Source organism: Ornithorhynchus anatinus, chromosome 17 (genome assembly GCF_004115215.2).
Source record: "Ornithorhynchus anatinus isolate Pmale09 chromosome 17, mOrnAna1.pri.v4, whole genome shotgun sequence".
Taxonomy (NCBI): Eukaryota; Metazoa; Chordata; class Mammalia; order Monotremata; family Ornithorhynchidae; genus Ornithorhynchus; species Ornithorhynchus anatinus.
Genome location: NC_041744.1, coordinates 28,814,996 through 28,836,845, shown reverse-complemented (window position 1 = coordinate 28,836,845; position 21,850 = coordinate 28,814,996). Strand labels below are relative to the sequence as shown.

Below are 21,850 nucleotides of genomic sequence, written 5' to 3'. Positions count from 1 at the left end.
TTGTCAGAGATCAGTGGACAAGCAGTGGCAGGTTTACCCAAGAACTTAGTCTGGTGTAAACATTTTTTTTCCCCCTCCCCTTCGGTTCTTCCAGACAGCTCAACCCTTTCCGGCCAGAGGAGTAGTTTCCCAACTTCGTTCTGGACCAGCTCCTACCAGCCCCCACCTGCGCCTTGTTTGGGTGGAGTGCATCACGACTTCCCAAGCCCTACTCCGAGCTCCTTCCCGACAGCAGACCCTGGCGGCTGGCCGGGACACAGCCTGCACCAGACTGCCCCACCCCCTCCCCCAGCCGGGTCAGAGACCTGGCCTTACCCGTTGGCATCTCAGGTGAGCCCCTCGTACTCACACATGCACGATGTGTACGTGCATCACCATCACCCCCATCCTCACCTGCACCACCGCCACCATCACCACCCCCCAGCCGGCTCACACCTTGATCCACGGTATGGATCCTTGCTGATGCCTTCGGTTCGTGCAGCCAGGATTTCCGCTCCACAGTGTGACATAAAGACAGATCCTACTACTGTCACCACTGCTACCTCAGCGTGGGCTGGAGCCTTTCATGGAACGGTGGACATTGTGCCCAGTTTTGGATTTGATACAGGTAAACTTGCTTTTTGCTTTTATTTTTTACCTATCATTTCTACTGCTTAGAGATGCAGTTAAGCAAAAAACAACACACACACACACACACACAGGAAATAACTACTAATTTTCCTTTTGCCCTTCATGTAAGCCATAGCAATTCCAAGTGATTGTGAAATCAAAACTTTCTTCAAGATATCCTACTTCAAGGAATTCTGTTTCAAGTCAGTGGCTGAGCACAACCTCCTATAAGCAGCAACAAGAAACTGTGATGCATGACCCCAGTCCTAGTGATCTGGCAGCACAACCTGGGAGTGGAGTCAGAAGTCCAGTTCTGCCACTTCTTGCTATTTGTGTCCCTGAGCAGGTCACTATTTAACTTCTGTGTACCTTTGTTTCATCTGTAAAACAGGGATAAATACTTGATCTCCCTCCCTGTTGGACTGTAATCCTCAACTGAGATAGAAATGTGGTCAACATGGTTATCTACCTCCGTTACACTTAATATCCCTAATAATTATCATCTTCATCCATTTCTTTACTTTGCACTGAATGCCAAAGTTCAATTCAGGCATTAAAAGCTGTAACTACAGAACAAGGGTATATTTTTCCTTGGGATTACATGCTCCTCTATGCTTCCTATTTGACTTCCATATGGTTTACAGTCTTTAATCCCCATTTCATAGGTGAGGTAACTGAGATACAGAGAAGTTAAGTGACTTGCCCAAGGTTACATAGGAGACAAGTGGCAGAGACAGGACTAGAACCCAGGTCCTTCTGATTCTCAGGCCCATGATCAACCCACTAGGCCACAAATGTTTCTCATGCTTTCCCAGAAATCCCCCTTTCCTAGGCTAAGCCAGATGTAGGGACCTGAAGGTAGAGAGACAGAGCAGAGAGAGAGAGAGAGAGAGAGAGACAGAGACAGAAACAGAGACACAGTGACAGAGACACAGAGGAAGAGAGACAGATGGATAGAGACAGAGACATAGAGAGAAGGAGAGGAAGATCTTCCATTCATGTTATTTTACTTGTAATAAGCTATTCATTGATTTTCTAGATTACTATCTAATCATTAAAAATTAAGAAATACATGACTATAGCTCATAAACACACAAGCATTTTTAAAGTTTGCTCAAATAGGCAGTCTTACTGCAATGTGAAGTTAGCAGGTTCAAACTAGTGATTTATATCGTGGGACCAAAAGAACTTTTAACCCACAAGCTTCTTTCTCATGTTCCTTTATAAACCACCTCTTTTCAGGTCACATGAAGCATTGCAGCTATTAAGTGTCTCATAATGGAAGTCTTCAAGCCACTTCCTATTTATTATCAATAGACAAATCTGCATTGAAATATGATTATAAAATTACTATTCAAATATAATGGTTCAACCTATTCTTTGGTGAATGCATTGAGAGGTTTTCCATGGACGCAAAAGAAAAGTGGCACTCGAGTATCAATCCATATTCATCATCATATTACTTCATTTTGGCAATGCAAAATTTAGAAGGACAAGGAGGCAGAAAACCCTAGGTAGTAGATTCAGTGGTCAAGCAAAGCACAGGGCCTACTCTCCTTATGGAAAAATGGGTATGAACCTTAGCACCCAAATACTTCCACAATATGCCTCTCTTGGCCAAACCTTCACAGTTGATACTTATCATCAATCGATGATACTTATTGAGCACTTACTATATGCAGAGCACTGTTCTAAGCACTTGGGAGAGTTCAATAAAACAGAGTTGGGAGACAGACACATTCCCTGCCCACAAGAAGCTTACAATCTAGATGGGGAGACAGACAATCAGACAATACTATAAAAAAAATTGAACAAATATATATCTGAGCAATCCTATTAAACAGGTGCCTTAAAAAGATCTCAGTTTTATTACTTCCATTTTTTGTTTGTAATAGTTCATTTTTATTGCCTTCATGGCTAAGGAAATAATGCCTCGACCCAGCTAAGAAACTAGAAGCCCAACCATCTGTTGGAAAACATCTCCTACTCTAAATCGATTGAGCAAAGGATTAGTACATGGGACATCTTCATGCACCCAGTGGATGCTCTATAAACTTGAATCAGCTATTAAAATCCAGTTGTGGGTTCACAAATACAGAATAATATAGAAAATGTGGAGCGTAGAGAGCCACAAGATTAAGTGAAGAATTGGGAAAGTAGACATATGAGCAGGGAGGTTAGAACAGGCAACCAAACTCATTCCTGTGGATGGGTCACATATTTGGCTTTACATTCCTATTTGGTCACACTTCAAAAGGCTGCAGATACCCAATAAATCTGTGTAATTAACAGAAACCAAATAAAACATTACAAAATGAAAGGGAAATTAAGTGAAATTAAATGATGACTAGAACTACTTTATTTACTTGCAGCCTCAATGTTAGTGGGCAGGGATTCCACCGGAGAAGAGAGATCCAGGGATAGTAGAGTGGAGACAGGCAGAATGTGAAAGAGAGTTGGGAGACACAGACACAGAGAAATCAATTAATTATGGTAGTTGTTTAGCTCTATGTGTTAAGGACTGTACTAAGTCCCACAAGTGAAGCAGGTCAGACACTGTCCCATATGGGGCTTAAGGTCTAAGAACGAGGGAGAACAGGTTCTCCTACAGGTGAGGAAACTGAGCCAAGAGAAGTTAGGTGACTTGTCCAAGGTCACACAGCAGGCCACTGGCAGAGCCGGAATTAGAACCCATGTTCTCTGACTCCCATGTCCGTGGTCTTTCTACTGGCTTATTTGATACATGTGTAAAGAAAAATGGATATACACATTCCCTCATATTCCCAAACATGCAGGTGATTTTTCCCTTGGACAGCATAAACAGCAGCAGTAGCAGCAAGATGTTGCAAACCCATCTGCTCTCTCCTCTGGCCTGGAGGGGCTGCTGCCACTTCTTTCTGAATGTCTGGCAGATGGAGCTAGACACATAGATCAGCCCTGTGAACGCTGGGGCTCTGGCCAACAGCAGTACCCACAGCCACATTTCTATCCCAGAGCAGGAGTAAGAAATTGGGCAGCCAGCAAAAGTGGCAGATGGAATCCTCGACTCTACCTCTTCCTGAGGCCAAATGTCCTGCAGGCAGGGTTATGTATAACATAATGGACTGTGAGGTTGATTTGTCTTAGATAAATTTAGCAGGGTTGGTAATTATCAGAAACTTGTGCATGTACCACCTGTCCAGTTGTTCTTCCAGATGTAATACAACTGTGGAGAAATAGCTGACTCAGGGAAGTTTGGGGGGGAATGGTGGGTTCCCTATTTTCTGACTCCAAATTCTCCTGGCCCATCTCTTTCTAGGTGCCCCACCCTTTGCTGCCATCACATCTCCCCACTACAAGCACTTCTCATCCCCGTCCCCTTGAGGCCCTGAACTAGGGTGTTATTTACCTAATTAATCAGTCAATGATATTGAGTATTTACTGTAAGTAAAGCACTACATTAAGTGCTTGAGAGAGTAATAATGTTGGTATTTATTAAGCGCTTACTATGTGCAGAGCACTGTGCTAAGTGCTGGGGGAGATGAGAAACAGCTTGGCTCAGTGGAAAGAGCACGGGTTTTGGAGTCAGAGGTCATAGGTTCGAATCCCAGGTCTGCCACTTGTCAGCTGTGTGACTGTGGGCAAGTCACTTAACTTCTCTGTGCCTCAGTTACCTCATCTGTAAAATGGGGATTAAGACTGTGAGCCCCATGTGGGACAACCTGATTCCCTTGTGTCTACCCCAGCTCTTAGAACAGTGCTCTGCACATAGTAAGCGCTTAACAAATACCAACATTATTATTATTATTATTATACAGTGTAATCAGGTTGTCCCATATGACGCTCACAGTTAATCCCCATTTTACAGATGAGGTAACTGAGGCACAGAGAAGTTAAGTGACTTGCCCACAGTCACACAGCTGACAAGTGGCAGAGCCGGTAGTCGAACCCATGACCTCTGATTCCAAAGCCCAGGCTCTTTCCACTGAGCCATGCTGCTTCCCCAGGCAAGACTCTTGTCCTCAAGGAGTTTACAATCTACTTGGGGAGGCAGACCCTAAAATAAATTACAAATAGAAGAAACGGCAGAGTACAAGGATATTGTATATCTATTCTGTGGGGCGGGGGTGTGGTATCAAAGTACTTGAGGATCATATGTGGCTGAGGTTGGCAGAAGATCAAAATAATTAAAGGTACAGACTCAAGTACATAGGCAACACAGAGGGAGGGCAAATACTTGGGGGAACGAGAAGTTTGTCAGGATAGGCCTCTTGGAAAAGATAAGATTTTAGTAGGACTTTGAGGAAGGGGAGAGTAGTGGTCTGTTGGATATGAAGGATGAGGGACTTCAAGCCTAGAGGGAGGACATGATCAAGAAATGACTGATACTCAATAATCATCATCTTCAATGAAGGAAGGGCTCATCCCAGAAAATGGTGAGCAATTCTTTTCTATTTCTACTTAGAATAAATAGCACGGTTTAATAGAAGAGTTCTCAGTTAAAGATTTTCTCAGCATGAGTGTTGTTAAAGGTTAGAGTGGACTGATAAAAGAGTATGAGGGGTTCTTGCCTTTCCGCGATGGGTAGAGTGTCATCCTAAAGGAAGGAGGCTGGACAAAATGGCCTTTAATCGTCCCCTTCCGATTATATTCTTTGAATGACCTATGAATGTGTTCAACTAACTTGTTCTCACAGATATGACTGTAAGCTCCTCTGTGGACTTGTTCCTTGTAGGCAGGGATCACATCTACCAACTCTGTTGTATTGTACTTTCCCCAAACACTTAGTACATACAGTGTTCTGCACAGTAAATGCTCAATAAATATCACTGATTGCTGCTATAAGATCTTTAGATATCCCAAAATGTCAGACTCAAGGTGAAAAGTGTCAATAAAACCCATATAAATGTGTAAGAATGAACTACAATAATGCACTCCAGAGAAGAAGCTTGCAGTGATTAAGAGGATCTCTGAAAAGGATAGTTAGATAAATCTTTTTTAAAAAAATCTGATCTGGAACTTCTGCCAATAACAGTCATTAATCAACAGCCTAAAATTTGAAGATATTTCTGCATTCTTCATCTGGCTTCTATTCCCAATCCATTATCCACTGTGGGGGGTTAGCCCATCAAAGACAGAACAGAAAATATGTCTGCTATGGAGTGAAGATAGCAGGATAGACCAAATAGTAGGAGAAGCAATTAGGTGCTGCTAAGAATGCAATCAACTAACTTGTTCTCACAGATATTGACTTTAAGCTCCCCTGTGGACTGTAGGCTCCATATGGACTGGGATCATGTCTACCAACTCTTTTGTATTGTACTTTCCCCAAACATTTAGTACACTGTTCTGCACAGTAAATGTTCAATAAATATCACTGATTGCTGCTCTGAGATAATAATAATAGCACTTACTATGTGCCAGACACTGTACTAAGCTCTGGGGTGGAAACAAGCAAATCGTGTTGGACACAGTCTGTGTTCCATGTAGGGCTCACAGTCTAAATCCCCATTTTGCAGATGAGGTAACTAAGGCACAGAGGAGTTAAGTGACTTGCCCAAGGTCACACAACAGACAAGTGGCAGAGTTGGGATTAGAACCCATGACCTTCTTACTTCCAGAACCATGTTCTATCCACTAGAGAAGCAGCGTGGCTCAGTGGAAAGAGCACGGGCTTTGGAGTCAGAGGTCATGGGTTCAAATCCCGGCTCGGCCACTTGTCAGCTGTGTGACTGTGGGCACGTCACTTAACTTCTCGGTGCCTCAGTGACCTCATCTGTAAAATGGGGATTAAGACTGTGAGCCCCACGTGGGACAACCTGATTCCCCTCTGTCTACCCCAGTGCTTAGAACAGGGCTCAGCCCATAGTAAGTGCTTAACAAATACCAACATTATTATTATTATCACTACACCATGCTGTGATATCCCAAAATGTCCAGTAGTAAGAGAAGCAATTAGATGCTCAAAAGGATAATGGAAAGGTCTAAGATGCTAAGAAAGATTGTAGGGCTTCTTCAGATATGCACAAATCCAAGCAAACTGTTGGACACTGACTAGAATGGTTGAAGTAGTAGTAGTGCTTATTAAGCAATTACTGAAGTGAGAGATGGAAGAATGCCTCCCCAACACTTTCTGAGGCAGTTGGGGTCATCTATTTGCCCTCCATTGCTGGTCCAATTCAATTCACATAAATTCTGCTGCTGGGACCCCTAGAACAGTGCTTGGTCGACCTGCTTGTCTCATCATACCTGCCTTGAGGAATTATCACATCAGCATTTTTTTCTAAATAATTGAAGCTTGCTCTGATACACATGAACATTAATGTACTTATCTAAAAGATGCACATTCCCTTTTGTCCATATTAACTTTGTGGGTTAATTCCTAAAAACCTTAAATAGCGATCTTAATTCAACAAATGAAATTAGTGTGTTATGGGAATGAGTTCTCAATACCGAATAATTTCCCCAGTAAACAATGTAAAGCAGAGCAACATATCCCAAAAGCCAAAAAATTGACCAAAGTAGTGACTATATCTAGGTATATATATGAATATATATGTGTGTATATAGTATAATAATAATAATGTTGGTATTTGTTAAGCGCTTACTATGTGCCGAGCACTGTTCTAAGCACTGGGGTAGACACAGGGGAATCAGGTTGTCCCACTTGGGGCTCACAGTCTTAATCCCCATTTTACAGATGAGGTAACTGAAGCACCGAGAAGTTAAGTGACTTGCTATATATATATGTATATATATATATATGTATATATGTGTGTATATATATGTATATATATTATACTATCAGGAGTCAGAGCCCTCCCATATGTGTGTGTGTGTGTGTGTGTGTACACATATATATATATAGGAGGGCTCTGACTCCTGATAGTACCTGCAAAGTACTGAAGCCTTCTAGGTTTTCCTTCCAGGAAAGCTGAGAATTACGGAACTGCACCAAACAAACCCCAATCCTCCGGCCCTTAAGCTGCTACCACGACTTTTGGCTCACAGATACCCACCCTATAAAGCAAGAGGATTCTTTGGGGTCCAGCCAGGTCATTTAAGTACCGATATTATCATATTCATAGCTGTCATATATATTTAGCTAGAGAAAAAGGAAGACTGAAAAAGGCCACTTTATTGATGAAGCCACAGTAATCAATCAAGTGTATTTACTGAGCAGGTACTGTGTGCAGGGAACTCTACTAAGTGCTTGGAAGAGTATAATACAAAATAGTGTAAGTATGGATTATTTTCCCCCTTTCTTTTACTGTGACTGCGCTTGGGCATTTCTGGCCAAATTAATATTTTCTGAGGAAGTACTGGGCAGACAGAGATAATGCCTGTGCAGCTCTACTTCTCCACGTCTACTTCAGAGGCCACCCAGAAATCGACACTTAATACAGCATCCCTGGGCCTGCCAGCCCCCAACCTACTGCTGCACCCTGCTGCAGACCTGCAAATCTCAAGACCTCCCCCAGGATTCAGGGAGTGGAAGAACGGAAGGAGCATTTAGCATTCAGCAGGACCAGGCTATAGTGTCAATCAGATGGACTCCCTGAGCAACTGGAGACCTTATTGAAGAAGCAATCCTACAGTGATTCAGTGGCTCCCAGCTGATCCAAATTGTCACCCCTAAATTACCCTTTAGGTTGAGATGTTCTTTTGACAAAACATCATTGCTGTTTCCCCTTGCAAAAGTGGATCAAGGGTCAAAGGACAGTTACGGTAGGGCAGCAGGAATATGTTTTTCATCGCTACTGAAAGAGATTGAACGAATGGATTCAAATTGCTGTGTGGATTTACACTTCATATAATAGAAAGCTTTCTGACCATAGATGGGAGGCGGCACAGGAATCAGTTGTTCAGAAAAGAATTAACATTGCCTAGTAGATATAGCACAGGCCTGGGAGTCAGAAGGACCTGGGTTCTAATCCCAGCTCTGCCACTTGACTGCTTTGGGACCTTGGGCATGTCACTTCACTTCTCTGGACAACTGTGAAATGAGGATTAAGACTGTGAGGCCCATGTCCAACCTGATTAGCGAATGTCTACCCCAGCACTTACAACAGTGCAGGACACACAATAAACACTTATGAAAAGAAATGTGGCTTAGTGAGTAGAGCACGGGCCTGAGAGTAAGAAGAACCTGGGTTCTAATCCCAGTTCCGCCACATGTCTGCTGAGTGACCTTGGGCAAGTCACTTAACTTCTCTTCGTCTCAGTTAACTATCTGTAAAATGCGGATTAAGAGTGTAAGCCCCATGTGGGACAGGGACGGTGTCCTACCTGCCACACTCTTGTATCTACCTGGTGCCTTAGAACAATGCTTGGCACATAGTAAGTGCTTAACAAATATTATTATTATTATTAACAAATTCCATCTTTTTAAAAGGAGGTTTAATTTTTTTCTTGGATAGTCTTTGCTATTCATCGACTTGTTCAAGGCAGAAATAATCCACTGATTGAATTATATGCTTTTCTGAAGAGGGGAGGGTATGGGAGGAGGTGAGTAGGTGAGCTGTTTAGATTCCTGCTGGGTAAAATTCTATGGAGCATATAGCAATTAAGCTGCTTGCAATCCTTAAGCCAAAGCAGAAAGTTGTTTGGTGAGTTTGATGCCTGGCTGTTGACATAAATCCATTCATCAGTTGTAGCTGTTTAAATTAACTCTCCCTTTCTTACGCAGATGTGTGCAGAGCATAGCAAACTCTAACCCCATAACACATGCAGAGTGAAATACTGTTAAGACCACTTTGGAAGGTTCTGGCTAGTCCTCCATTTGGAGATTTCTCCCCAAACTCCCCATGTCAACCAAATCGAAAGAAAGAAGTGATCAAGAAAAAATGCAGTCCCAGAATCTCTCTCACCTTAAAAGTGTAGGATTTCGATATTCAAGGGATCTATCAGTAATCTCTCCAAGTGCAGTGTGGTACATTTTTGGCACTTGCCACCTCCTTAACCTTGGAGTGACTATCTCAAAGACATTCTCAGGTCTTTGAACCCTAATTATGTTGTTAGCCCTTAGTTAACAGCATTCTCAGCAGGTAAACTGCTCCAAAGAATGTCTATGCTGAAAAAACTAAATGGATTAGGGACCAAATTGTGGTCCAGTATCCACTGTGCTGTAGCATCACCAGTTTACTGAAGTTTCATGTTGTTTTTCCTTCTAAATTGCAACCAGAGTACAGAAAAACATTATATATTTTAAATTCTTCATGTGCCTTTGAAATATTGAGAGCTTTTTTGGTCGAGCTTTGGTCAACGAACCATGGAGCCTTCTGTGCTCCAGAATTGTGCAGATTTACAGCAGAGATACACTTTCAGAATGCACTTTGGAGCTGTGTTTTGGGTGATGTCCAAAGTGGGAGATTTTTTTTTTTTGTCAATCTAGCCAATAGTGCAAAACTCATCCAGCCTACTGAAGGGGCCAATACTGCTTTGGCTCCCCACACACTTACCAGCTTCATCACCCATTTCTTGACTTCTGCATTTTTCTTGTTGCTTTTTGTAGCAGGCACAGTGTGCCTTCACAAGCACTGTTTATTATGGAAGGCAAATCAAAATGAAGAGTCAATGCAAATCATACTAAATACATTTTAAGTCCTCTGTCTGATTCTCTTTAGACATAATCTGATTTCTTTTATGCTTTGGGCTCTTGAACCCGGGCTGGCTTCCATACCGGTACTTCATACGTTCCAAGCAGCAGGATTATGGGATGTGTCAATGCTTTCTCATACTCCAGAGGCCAAACTAATATTTAGTTGCCCTGGGCAGCAGGTACTATCACTTGCACTGATAGTACACGGGCTTTAACATTAAAAAAAAAATGGATCTTTAAGTGTCTTTGTATATGTGCATAGATCCTAGGTATTCACAGGGCTAATTTTCAAACATCACTTTTAATATGCATTTTCTTGATTTTGCAACATTTTTTGCACAGTAGATTGTGCTACTGTGGTTTTTATGTTAACGTATCTATTCTGTGCATTTCAGATCATTCATACTCTTGGGCTCAGAGTTACCATTTTCCTCTTGTGTTCTTAATCATATTTTTATGGGTAAAAAGTACATCCAGATTAACTCCTCCTCTGGTTGGATTATCTATTTTCTGGATCATAAATCTCTGTATAACCTAGAAACCTCTTTAAAGATGCATGTTTGGCTGTATTTGTTCCCTAACAGATGTCTGGATAGTTAGAATCCCCTGTGAGTACTATAACTTGTGGTTTCAATTACATCAAGTTGATCCAGGAATTTTTTGTTCTTTCTCTTCTCCAGTCCTAGGAGAACATCTGTAGAAGAAATTATAGTGGGCATCTGAGTGTCTCCCCCCACCCCCCATTCCTTGCAACCTTCTCCAGAGATTCATTATTCTAGCACTGAAATAAAAAGGTTAATTCTGTTGGATCTCTAGCTCCCGATTTTACTCTTTAAGATGATTTCCATCACCTTCAGGATTCCAATCATGGGGCTTATAATATTGTAGTGGTGCCCACAAGAAATTAATCTCCATGATTTGTAAATTCCCAATCTCCCTTGCAGTTGTATGCCCATTCTTGAAATGAATGGTGTAGTCTTGTGATAACATAGGCTGGGTTTCTAATACCCTCCCTGAAAGCTAGATACCTGTATTTCCCCATTGCCTTCAACTGTTTCCTCCCCTCTTCTAGGAATGCAGGGATGGGATCAAGTGAGTGTGGCTGAAGTAGACTGGGAGGGGTCAAGGAGAGGGACAAGTTCTGCTCTAGTTCTAGGGCAAAGCACTTTCCTGGAGGGTTGGGAAGAAGAGATGAGTAATGGGAAGCGGTAGGGTGAAGAGATGAGAAGGTATGGACTCCCAGACCTGGACTCTATCCACTATGTCATGCTGCCTCCCTATATAGGTGCTGTGCTTCTACTGCACATTCATTAGAAAAGGAATGTTAGCAACCTAACCTTTGGTTTGACTGAGAAAGTGACTATTGAGTTATAAAGTTATATAAATGTCCCACTGCCTTATCTGAATATAGCCCACTGCACAAATTTTCCCATTCTGAACTAATTTTTGTGGTGTTGGAGATACTTGGAGATACATACGTACAAATAAGCCAGTCATCTAAAATTCTCAGGACTAGTGATTCACAGCCACTATTGATAAATGATCAGTCTCAGTGAGGATACTTATCATTACCCACTCAGGAAGAGACCTACAAATACTTAACCACCAACACGTGCAATAAAAATAGAGAAGCAGTGTGGCTTAGAGAAAAAAGCATGGGCTTGGGAGTCTGAGGTTAATGGGTCTAATCCCGGCTCTGCCACTTGTTAGCTGTGTGACTCTGGGCAAGTCACTTAACTTCTCTGGGCCTCAGTTACCTCATCTATAAAATGGGGATTAAGACTGGGAGCCTCATGTGGGACAACCTGATGACCTTGTATCTACCTCAGCACTTATAACAGTGGTTGGCACATAGTAAGCGCTTAAATACCAACATTATCATTATAAAAGTACAAGAAATATCAAAGAGGATGATGATAGTGATCTCTCCTGAATAGACATCCTTGGGTCTCAGGTCAGGGACAGCAAGGGTACAGTATGTGCAGCTTTATTTGAGATGACTTTTTCCTTTTAGTCAACTTCATGAAGGGCTCAGGATTTGTTCCAAGGAGCCTGAAATTCTTGAAGTTCAGGTTGAATATTGACCAGCAACACTTTGCCATAGCATCTGTGAAGGCTTTCTGGTGAGCCATGATGAGGTGGTGGTTCAAGTTGGCCAGTAGAGACAGGTTTGGGCTTGTCAGTCTAGCTGCCCTTCTCTTGCTCTCTACTTACCACAGCCACTTTAGGGACTCCAGATTCTGGGGTTGAGATGGAGAGGAGACTACAGCACAGCCTCCTTGGATATGCACAGTTTTCCCCTATAGCCATGTTATGTGAAATCTGGGCCTCAGTTACCTCATCTGTAAAATGGGGATTAAGACTGTGAGCCCCCATGTGGGAGAACCTGATTCCCCCGTGTCTCCCCCAGCGCTTAGAACAGTGCTCTGCACATAGTAAGTGCTTAACAAATACCAACATTATTATTATTATTAAATCCAAGTTCTGGGTTCAGTGGCTGATCGAGTCTTGCACAATGCCAGGTCAATATCCGCTTTCAGAATAGAGAATAAGATGTGGAAGACATAGTATTAAGCATATTATGATTAATCAGAGGGCATAGCATTAATCATAACACTTTCCTCCATGCTAGCTTTTATACTATAATTATAGCACATCTTGTGCCTAAAAACAGTGTTGTGTAGTTTCAAGTTGCTTAGATTATTGTTTTTTGTTTGTTTTTTGCCCGTTAGGTCTGGATTACAGTGGCTAACACTTTCATTAGCAAGGCTAGTGCTGTTCTGCATTGCCTGGTTGACAATTTAGGTGATGTAAATGGTCAGCATAGGTCTAAGTTAGGCCATTTACTATCAAAGAGAAGCAAAGACTTAGTAGATGAGATAATCAGTCTGGATAATCCTGACTGTAGTTTTGTGTTTTTTTCCCAAAATTGAGACCTAAAATGCTCCAGACTGGGCAACATTTAAATTTTCAAAGACTGTCGATCCTTCTGCTTTCCTGGCAAGCTCAGTCTCAGTGGATCAGGCACTCTTACAGTTCAGTTTTCTTCTTCATATCCAAAATAGCAACAGCAGCATATTCTCAACCTCCTCCATTCCCCACCAGCTCGTATCCTCCAGTTTTAGGCCCCAAAGATGCCCCAAACGGTAAGAAATCAAGTTATGTCTCTAGTTTTCACCACACTTTCCTGAATGGAAATACAGAGAGGCAGAGTGGCAGTCTCCTAGGTAAACATAAAGGATAGCTGTGACAAGTTCCATTTTACATTAAAAAAACACATTTCAATAGAAAGCTCTCAATATACACCTTGAAAAGCCAGATTCAGATTGTGAGTTGGCATAGTCACGGGGAGATAGGAAGGATGAACATTTAAAGAGACAAGGTGATTGTTAAAGTGGTTTGGGAAATCATGATCCAGAATAGGCAAAGAAGACACAATCCATCTGTCTACACAGAGGTGGCTGGGCATTACAGACTGAATAATATTTCTGTCCTTCTCTAGACTATAAACTCAGTAGTTTCTAGACTGTAAACTCATCGTGTGCAGGGAACCTGCCTGCTAAATGGTGTATTCTACTCTCCCAAGGGCTTAGCACAGTTCTCTGCACACAATAAACGCTCGATAAATAGCACTGATTGACTATACACATTGTGTCCCTATATTTTGCCCTTGTTAACTGAAAAAAAAACCCCTCAAAACTCACTAAAAAATAATAGCATCACTGAACTTCTGAATTGTCTTTACAAGGATTTATCAATCCATTTGTGTTCAGTGGTGTTTGAGTAATGAAAAAAAGAATAAGCTCAATAAGCATTTTATCAGTAAAAGAGCTTTGGGTTAGATAATTCACCAAAATTGGCTAGTACCAGGACTGCACATTCTTTGGCAAAAAAAGGAGCTGGGGAACAAATCAAAGAGTTGTGATGCTCCCAGGATTTTTAAGATAACACTTTTGTGGGAGGGGGAGGTTGGTCAGTGGCTGTATTTCTACACAAAATGCTTTGTTGCTATCTTACACATTGAAGTGCGTGTTAGAGACCAATTGTGATTTGCTGTATTGCTGGTCTTTCTGGACAGTCAGAACTAGATTGACTCTCTACTGACCTTGACTAAGAATCAGATGACACCATAAACAGATGGCTTCTCTTTCAGTCCTTACTGCTTCAGCATTTCTCCTCCTACCTCTTATCCTTTTTCCCTTTCAGCAGCCACTTAATGTGCTTGCGGGATTCACCTTAATGACTTCCTTACACTTCTAATTGTGTCTGAGGTTGTAATGGCTCCCTCTTGTTTTATAAAATATTTTGACAAGTATAGGGGAAGAAGCATGTAATCGGCACAGCCGGTTTTGGAAGAATTACAGTTAAAACAGCACTTTCCTACCTCAGTAATGCATAGCCTTGAAAAGAATCAAAGTTCAGGGCATACCCCAAACAAAAGGTACCCTGTCTCATAAGCCTTGGGTAAACAGGCTCAAAGTTAGGTGGACTGGGTCAGGGCATTCTTGGGTGATCCTGAGTGGCACAATTCCGTGATCTCTTGGAAGTGAGGTAAACTTCGGACTCACTATCAACCGGCCTCCATTTCAAGAGAGCCAGGGAAACTAGGGCTGCCAGCAGCATTTTACCTCTGGGTCAGATTAGGCCTCTTGTCCCCTCAACCTGCAATCAGGTCCTGTATCCTGTTCGCAGTCTTACTTTTTGATCAGCTGTTCCTTCATTTAAATATACCTCTGTGGATATATATGATTGCCAAGAAATCCAATTTGATCTAATATTTCAGTGCTTAACAAAGGCAACATTTATAGGACTGTTGTGTTAGCATTAACCAACCAAAACAGTCCCATAGTTGATGAAGTCATGCACTGAGTTTTTCCAGTGTCCAGATTAGTTACAATGCTATAAATGTTGCAGGCTGGGGGTGGAAAATGTCTCAAGGGGGAACATAACTGGGGTCCAAAGTTCCCTTCACTTTCTAGTCCTGACCTTCATCTGATTAGCAGGTCTAAATCTTTTTGTATGTACAGAACAACTCCAATAGGATGTCCTCCTGTCCTCAAACTCAACATGGACAAAAAGCTGAACTCTTCAACTCTCCTCCTAGACTCACTCTTTTGCCTTGACTTTCCAGTGCCAAGTCAACAGGCCCCCATCCTTCCTGTCCCAAAAGTCAAGAAGCTTGGTGTTTTCCTTGACTCTTGCTAGGCTTTCAACTAGCACATGCTGTCCACTGTCAAATACTGCCAGTTTCTTCTCTACAATACCTTCCAGATCTTTGCACCCAAATTGCTATCAACCTGGTACAATCTCTGGTCTTGCTTGAGGTATTTTAATGCATTTGCCTTCTCACTGATCTCCTTCCTCCAGCTGCTTGATAAATGATTGCTGCTTCACCTATCCAATCTATTCTCAGTCTACATTTTTCTCAGCTCAAAATCCTCCCCTGCCTCCCTGAATCTCTTTGCAGCAAACAAAACCTCCTCCCAACTGACTTCAAGGCTCTTACCCATATGGTTTCACCTTACCTACTCTCTCTCCTCTTGCTTTTCTCAACTCACTTTATTCATTCCCCACATAGCAACCTTCTAGCTGTTCCTTGGTTTTGACTCTCCAGCCTCCAAGCTCTTGTTCATGCTGTTTCTCCAGCATGGAATCGCTTCCCTCCCCTTATAAGGTATATCACGTTCTTCCCATGTTGAAATGTCTCCCATTGTCCTTTCACCTAATACTTAAAATTTTCGTATTTGGTATGCACTTACTATGCATTAAGCCCTATTCTAAGTACTGGGGTAGATTAAAATTAATCAAATTGTACCCAATCCATTTCCCAGTCTACATAAGACGAACAACAGGTATGGAATCCCCATTTTGCTGGTGAGGAAACTGAGAAAGTTCACTTTAGGCAGAGAACAGATCTATCAACTCCGTTATATTGTACTCTCCCAAACACTAAGTATAGTGTTCTGCACAGAGTAAGCCCTCAATAAATACAATTAAGTCACTTGTCCAAGGTCACACAGCAGGCAACTGTTGGAGTTGACATTAGAACTAGGTCCTCTGACTCCCAGGCCCATGCTTATTCCACCAGGCCATGCTGCTCATGAACTTATTTTTCCCATCCTCAGCACTTATGAATATATGTTCCCTTTATGTTCAGCATACTTCTAATACTTTTATGCTTGTGTCCTCTGTTAGAATGTAAGCTTGTTGTGGGTAGGGAATGTGTCACTTCATTACTCTGTACTTCCAAGTGCCTAGTACAATGCATCACACCAAAGAGACACAATAAATGCTATTACTAATTGTACTTCACTACAGTACCTAATTTTGAAACAATTAAAGACTAGAAAAAGGGTTTTGCATATTTTTCCACTTTCCTACCAATCCTTCATTAACGGGAAATGGATCTTCAACCATTTGGAGCATAAAACAGAGTAAGTCTCCCAAGAGGTGCACTGGGCAGGGGCTGCAGCCATTAACGGCCATTTTCCCTATCTGTAATTTACTTTAAAGTCTGTTTTCCCCTCTAGACTGAATCTCTTTGTGGGCAGGTATTGTGTCTACCAAATCAACTGTATTGTACTCTCCCAAGCACTTAGTACAATGCTCTGCAAACAGTAAGTGCTCAATAAACACCATTGATTGATTGTGGGGAAGGAAAACTGGACAGGAATCACATCCAATCCCACTTCTTTTAGTCCCTGTGATCATCAGATTCCCATGAGGGACTTGTAAGCCTAAACCACACAATTTCATCTCTGAGATTTCCATTTCTGTTGAGTGTCAATAGGAACTCTGTTTTGATGTGTTTCCCCTTCTCCCCTTTTCTCTCACTTCTCAGGTCTACAGCACCAGGACAAGAACAAGGAAGCCCCTTGGTTCTGAGGCACCAGTGACAGTGTGACCCCCCACAGCTGGGAAAGAACTGCCACATATGATCCCCTTTTTTTGCACCAGGGTCAAGGACGCAAGGGAGAGGAGAAGGTGAAGAGCCCAAATCCCTCCTTGGATTCTGCTTCAGAACCACTGGCAGGATGTGGAACATTGATAAAAAGCCTCGGTTTCCATCCTCTCCTCATTTGAGCCTGCACCAGCTGGGCAACCCTGCTCCTTCTTGCTTCTTTAGCTGCTCGGCTTATTTCTCATTTGTTTGACTTGTTGTTGTTTTTTAAACTAACCACCTTAATTGTCAGGAAAAGGCAGGCCTCTGCGGCCATGTTCACCCTTTCAGGAATACCATTTTGTAGCTCTTTGTGCCTCTATTTTTGTAGAAATACAGAAAGTTGGTTTAGCATTGATGGGCTGTTTCAGAGGGATGTATTTTTTTAAAAAAAATTGTAAAAATTGTTAAGTTCTGTTTAAAGAACTTGCTCTCAGAGACGCACTGGCAAAAAAAATGTATAAAATGCATTCTTATAGATGTCTGTGATGTGACGTGTCTATATTTTTTTGCGGGGAAGGGGAATTGTCTCAAGTGTTTCTTTTTTTTTTCCAGTAGCACCATTGCTGAGCTGATCTGAACTCTTTTCCTTTTGTAACAGTGTGAAGTGAACAATGGTAAACTATGATTTTCGTGACTCAGATGCACATAGGGTTCAGAAATATTTTCAAAAAAATGACAGTTTGTTCTCCAAAGACTATTTGGGGACAAATAAGAACAGTTTTGCAAAAAAAAAAAAACCAAAAAACTCTCTTCCGTCTAAGGAAGAATTGCCTGGCAGGATAGTAATTGTACCAACTGCATAAATGAACCTAGAGTTCATGTAGTACAGTAGGAGAAAAATCGTTCTATCTTTGGAAACCTCTAAGAAACAGGAGTACGGTCCATCATTCTAATTATCTAGTCATGACAATATGAAATGTCATTACTCTTTCAATAGAATCTTTGTCCCCACACACACACACACACACCGGAAGGGATTTGGAAGACAAATGTGCAAATCTAACAAGCAAAATTCTGTATTGGTCACCAGACTATTATCCCTGTGGCGGCAGCTGAAGAGTTGTCCCATATTCATGTATATTTTTGTGTTCTGGAGCTTTTTGTTGAACAATATATTTAATATATGGTATTTCACGTGTTTCTGTAACTTTAGGAATTTACTCGTATTTTCAGATTTTTAGTAGCGATTGTTAGGCCCATACATCAGTCAATCAATGGTATTTATTGAGTGCTTACTGTGTGTCGGGCACTGAACTATGAGCTTGAGAGAGTACAAAAAAAAAAAGAGTTGGCAGACATGTTCCCTGCCCACAAGGAGCTTATATAACAGTGTGATTTAAATTGGGAGAGAACAATATTTCAGTTTGAGTAATGTTCATTTGAAATGGAATGATTCATCAACTGAAAATAAGAGGATTCAAATGACAAGGCTTGAATCAAATGGACAATTTAAGTTTCAAAAACTGATATTTGTGAAAGCAAACTCACATGGTCTTAGAAAGCCACTTGGCTTAAGCTGTACTACATTGTGAAAAAAAAATAACTGGCCAATAATACCTGTGCTTCATGATGCTTTCAGTGCTTTGAGTCACTCTGTAGCTGCCAGCAACGGTAAAACTTAAAATCCTCAAAAGTTATAAGTGTGGTTAATAGAATTTCTCCTCAGTTTTCCTAAGAGATTCAAAACACAGTAAAATTCCGCTCTGCAAATTTAATATGGATGTGTGTATATATATATATATATATAAATATATATATCTTAGTATATTCAACTTCACATTAATAAGCTTAGCTAGGCAGGTTTTTCCACAGCTTTATCTTGTTCAGAAACGCTCCATTGCTATAGGTTAGGGAACCCTCTTCAGATCCATCTTTAAATCCTTTCTCTAACAATCCTCAAGACTCTGACTTCCACCTTCCTATAACTCTCGTTATACCACCTATAGGGCCCGTCATTAAGATCTACAACTGCCAAATGTAAGCATTTTTTCATTCTGCAAATTGTACACAATCTGACCATGACCTGGTTTAACCAGTGAAACTAGTTATGCAGGTCCTAAAAAGCTTGAAGTTTTCCCTAAGTTTCCCAACTATGGGAGCAATGCTGAATTTCCATAGTTTGAAAGTTAGGCCTGAAACACTTGATGCACACATTATTTCTGGACAATGTTAGGCAGCTAGAATTGAAAATCTGACGGTTGTAAACCTGTAGGCATCTCAGTGGGCCCACTGTTAACTTTCAGTTCAGGTATTTTCAAGTATAGTGTAAACTTCAAGAAGTTAATACATCAATTGATTTAGAGCATCACATTTTTTATTCATTTACATCTTCTCTAACATTTTAGACTATTGGCACTTAGATAGAAAAAACTGCACTGGAGGCTGTCTGCTAGTTTACTGAAAACTTGAAGGAAACAACAAAATATGGTGGAAAAAAGACCTCCATTTTGAAAAAAATAACACTTTATGAACTAAGTCAGCAGATTTACTCCACTTCAGAAAAAAGAAAAGTATTAGAAGCAGATGTTGATTATGCATCTATTATTGGAAACGGAAAGTTTACTAGACCCATTTCAGTCATAGAAGGGTACTGATGAGAATACCCTTGATCCCCTTTTCAGGAAGAGGAGAGGAAAACAGGTCTCCAAAACCAGGGAAACCCAACCACCATTAATAACCAGTGAAATATATGGATCCATTTTTGAACAGAGTAAAATGGATGTATACACCTTATAAAAAGGCACAAGTTTGGGGAAATGTTCCAAATTTTGACAGAAAGTTTAACTTGGAAATATTGTCACTCTTATTCTGTAACAAAAAAAAAAGGCTCCTAAAATACCATTTAACTTATTTTCAAATCTTGGGAAATGGTACTGTTATGGATTTCAGCCCAACCAGCTCTAGAAATATGTTTCTCTTTTGCTTGAATCTAGATTTCTCCTTCAGATATAATCACCTTAAAAAAAGAAACCTAAACTTCATTAAACTGATAAATACATCCATTATTTTGGAGGAACCTATTAAAAGACCACCTTTTATTTTTACATTTCTCAGGTTTTTCCTTTAACCTTTTTAAAAAAGAAGTTTACTAAATTCTCAACTCTGTGTGGGATGTCTATAATCTAGTAATACTCTAAAACTGATGTTTTTCTTATAGTTTTCTCAAGGCCTTTACCAGTTTACATGTCACTGTACTTAAAACCACTACCTACGCCACAATCCAAGTGCCACAAATGAGGCCTTCCTGGAGAACCGGTCGCCAGCACACAAAATTCCACGAACAGGTCAAAGAACATAGGCAGTTCTGTTTAAGTCTAGAATTATGTGTAGTACAGTAATATAAAATGAAAGTTGGGGATTTTGTTAACTCCAACTATTCAGAATGCAAATAAGAAGACAGTAATTGCTAATGACCTCCAGGACATTTGACTTTACTTGTTTTTCATGAGTTTTATATAGAGATTTTAAGACATAGGATCAAAATCAATGATATTTCAACAAAAGCAACAAGTTCTCCAGTTTAGCTGGGAGGTGTCTTTGCATTGTTAATATGCAAATATGTAAAAACTCACATAATTAAACCCTGAGATTCCAGGAGATAAAACTATCGGAAAAGTATTATTGCCTTTTATTGTAAATCCTACTGGTAATACTTAAAAGGGAAAAGCATTCTCTCTCTAGACATACAGCATTAGAATACAACCATAGAACTCCCTAAGGAGTTCCTTCAGTAGCAGTGTCTAGTACTAGCTGATGTTTACAGTTTTAAGGTAGCATATTTGCAAGTCTAACCATTATTGAATCACTCTGGTCTCACAGCCAAACAGAACCTTTACTTTTAAATATGGAAGGAAAGCTGTTCTTTAATAAAACAAACTTCTCCTAAAACCCAAAGTGTACAGTTTTTAAAAGCTGCAGTATGCCTACCAGATAGATTAGTTGGATTTAATGATGGAGGACTTTGTATTAAAAGAGTGTCATCTTCATTGTTCAATAAATAATTTAATGTGAATTTTTATGGCTATATTTTTATGTCATGCTTTGGTTTTGTCTGTACTTTTTGACAACTAGCTCATGCTTTCTTGTTTCCTTCTTATTCAACTAAAGAACTCATAAACATCTATATAAATTACAGCATCCTGTTTTTTTTTTTATAAGGTTAATTTTCAGAGCCAAGGAATTTATATGATTCAGTGAGGAACAGGTTATAAAACAAGTGTTTATACTGGAAGCTCGAGTGAAATTGGTATATTAGCCACAAAACAGACGGGGCCTTGTGACAAACTTTTCCATGAAGGTACTTCCAAAGTTATCAAGTATACATATTTTTTTTCATCTTCTAATTCTTGCTGACGTCTCATTTTGGCCACAGGAACTCACCCAGAGCAAAACCTTTACTTTCCTGCATCAGATTAAATGAAGGAAAGTGCATCTGGCCTGGGATGTATGGGAGAAGTTGAATCTTCCCATCAATCCTTTCCTTAACATCCAATCTCACTTGTCCCACCTATTCTCCTTTCTAAGGAAATTTTCTACGATTAACAAGCAAGAGAAAAAATCTGGAGAGTTAGCAGTTTGGAGGAAAATCAGTGAGAAAGTTCATTAGTAGAGTATTACCATGAATGAACTGCTTTCAATTCCAATCCAACATTTCAGCCTAAGACTAAGGCAACTGAAGGACAAGGTATTGGATTCAAGCAAACCCATTTAAAGAAAAA

General features: G+C 40.6%; 1 protein-coding gene across 1 annotated transcript in view; it reads left to right on the top strand.

Moving 5' to 3' along the window:
• Positions 1-21,266, top strand: part of VGLL3 (vestigial like family member 3) — a 42,446-nt gene extending 21,180 nt beyond the window's left edge. The window contains exons 3-4 of the mRNA XM_029082278.2: positions 95-607; positions 17,031-21,266. Of these exons, the coding sequence (XP_028938111.1) occupies positions 95-607; positions 17,031-17,074 (557 nt within the window). The 3' untranslated portion in view covers positions 17,075-21,266. The remainder of the gene's footprint in view (positions 1-94; positions 608-17,030) is intronic.
• The last annotated feature ends 584 nt before the right edge of the window (positions 21,267-21,850 follow it).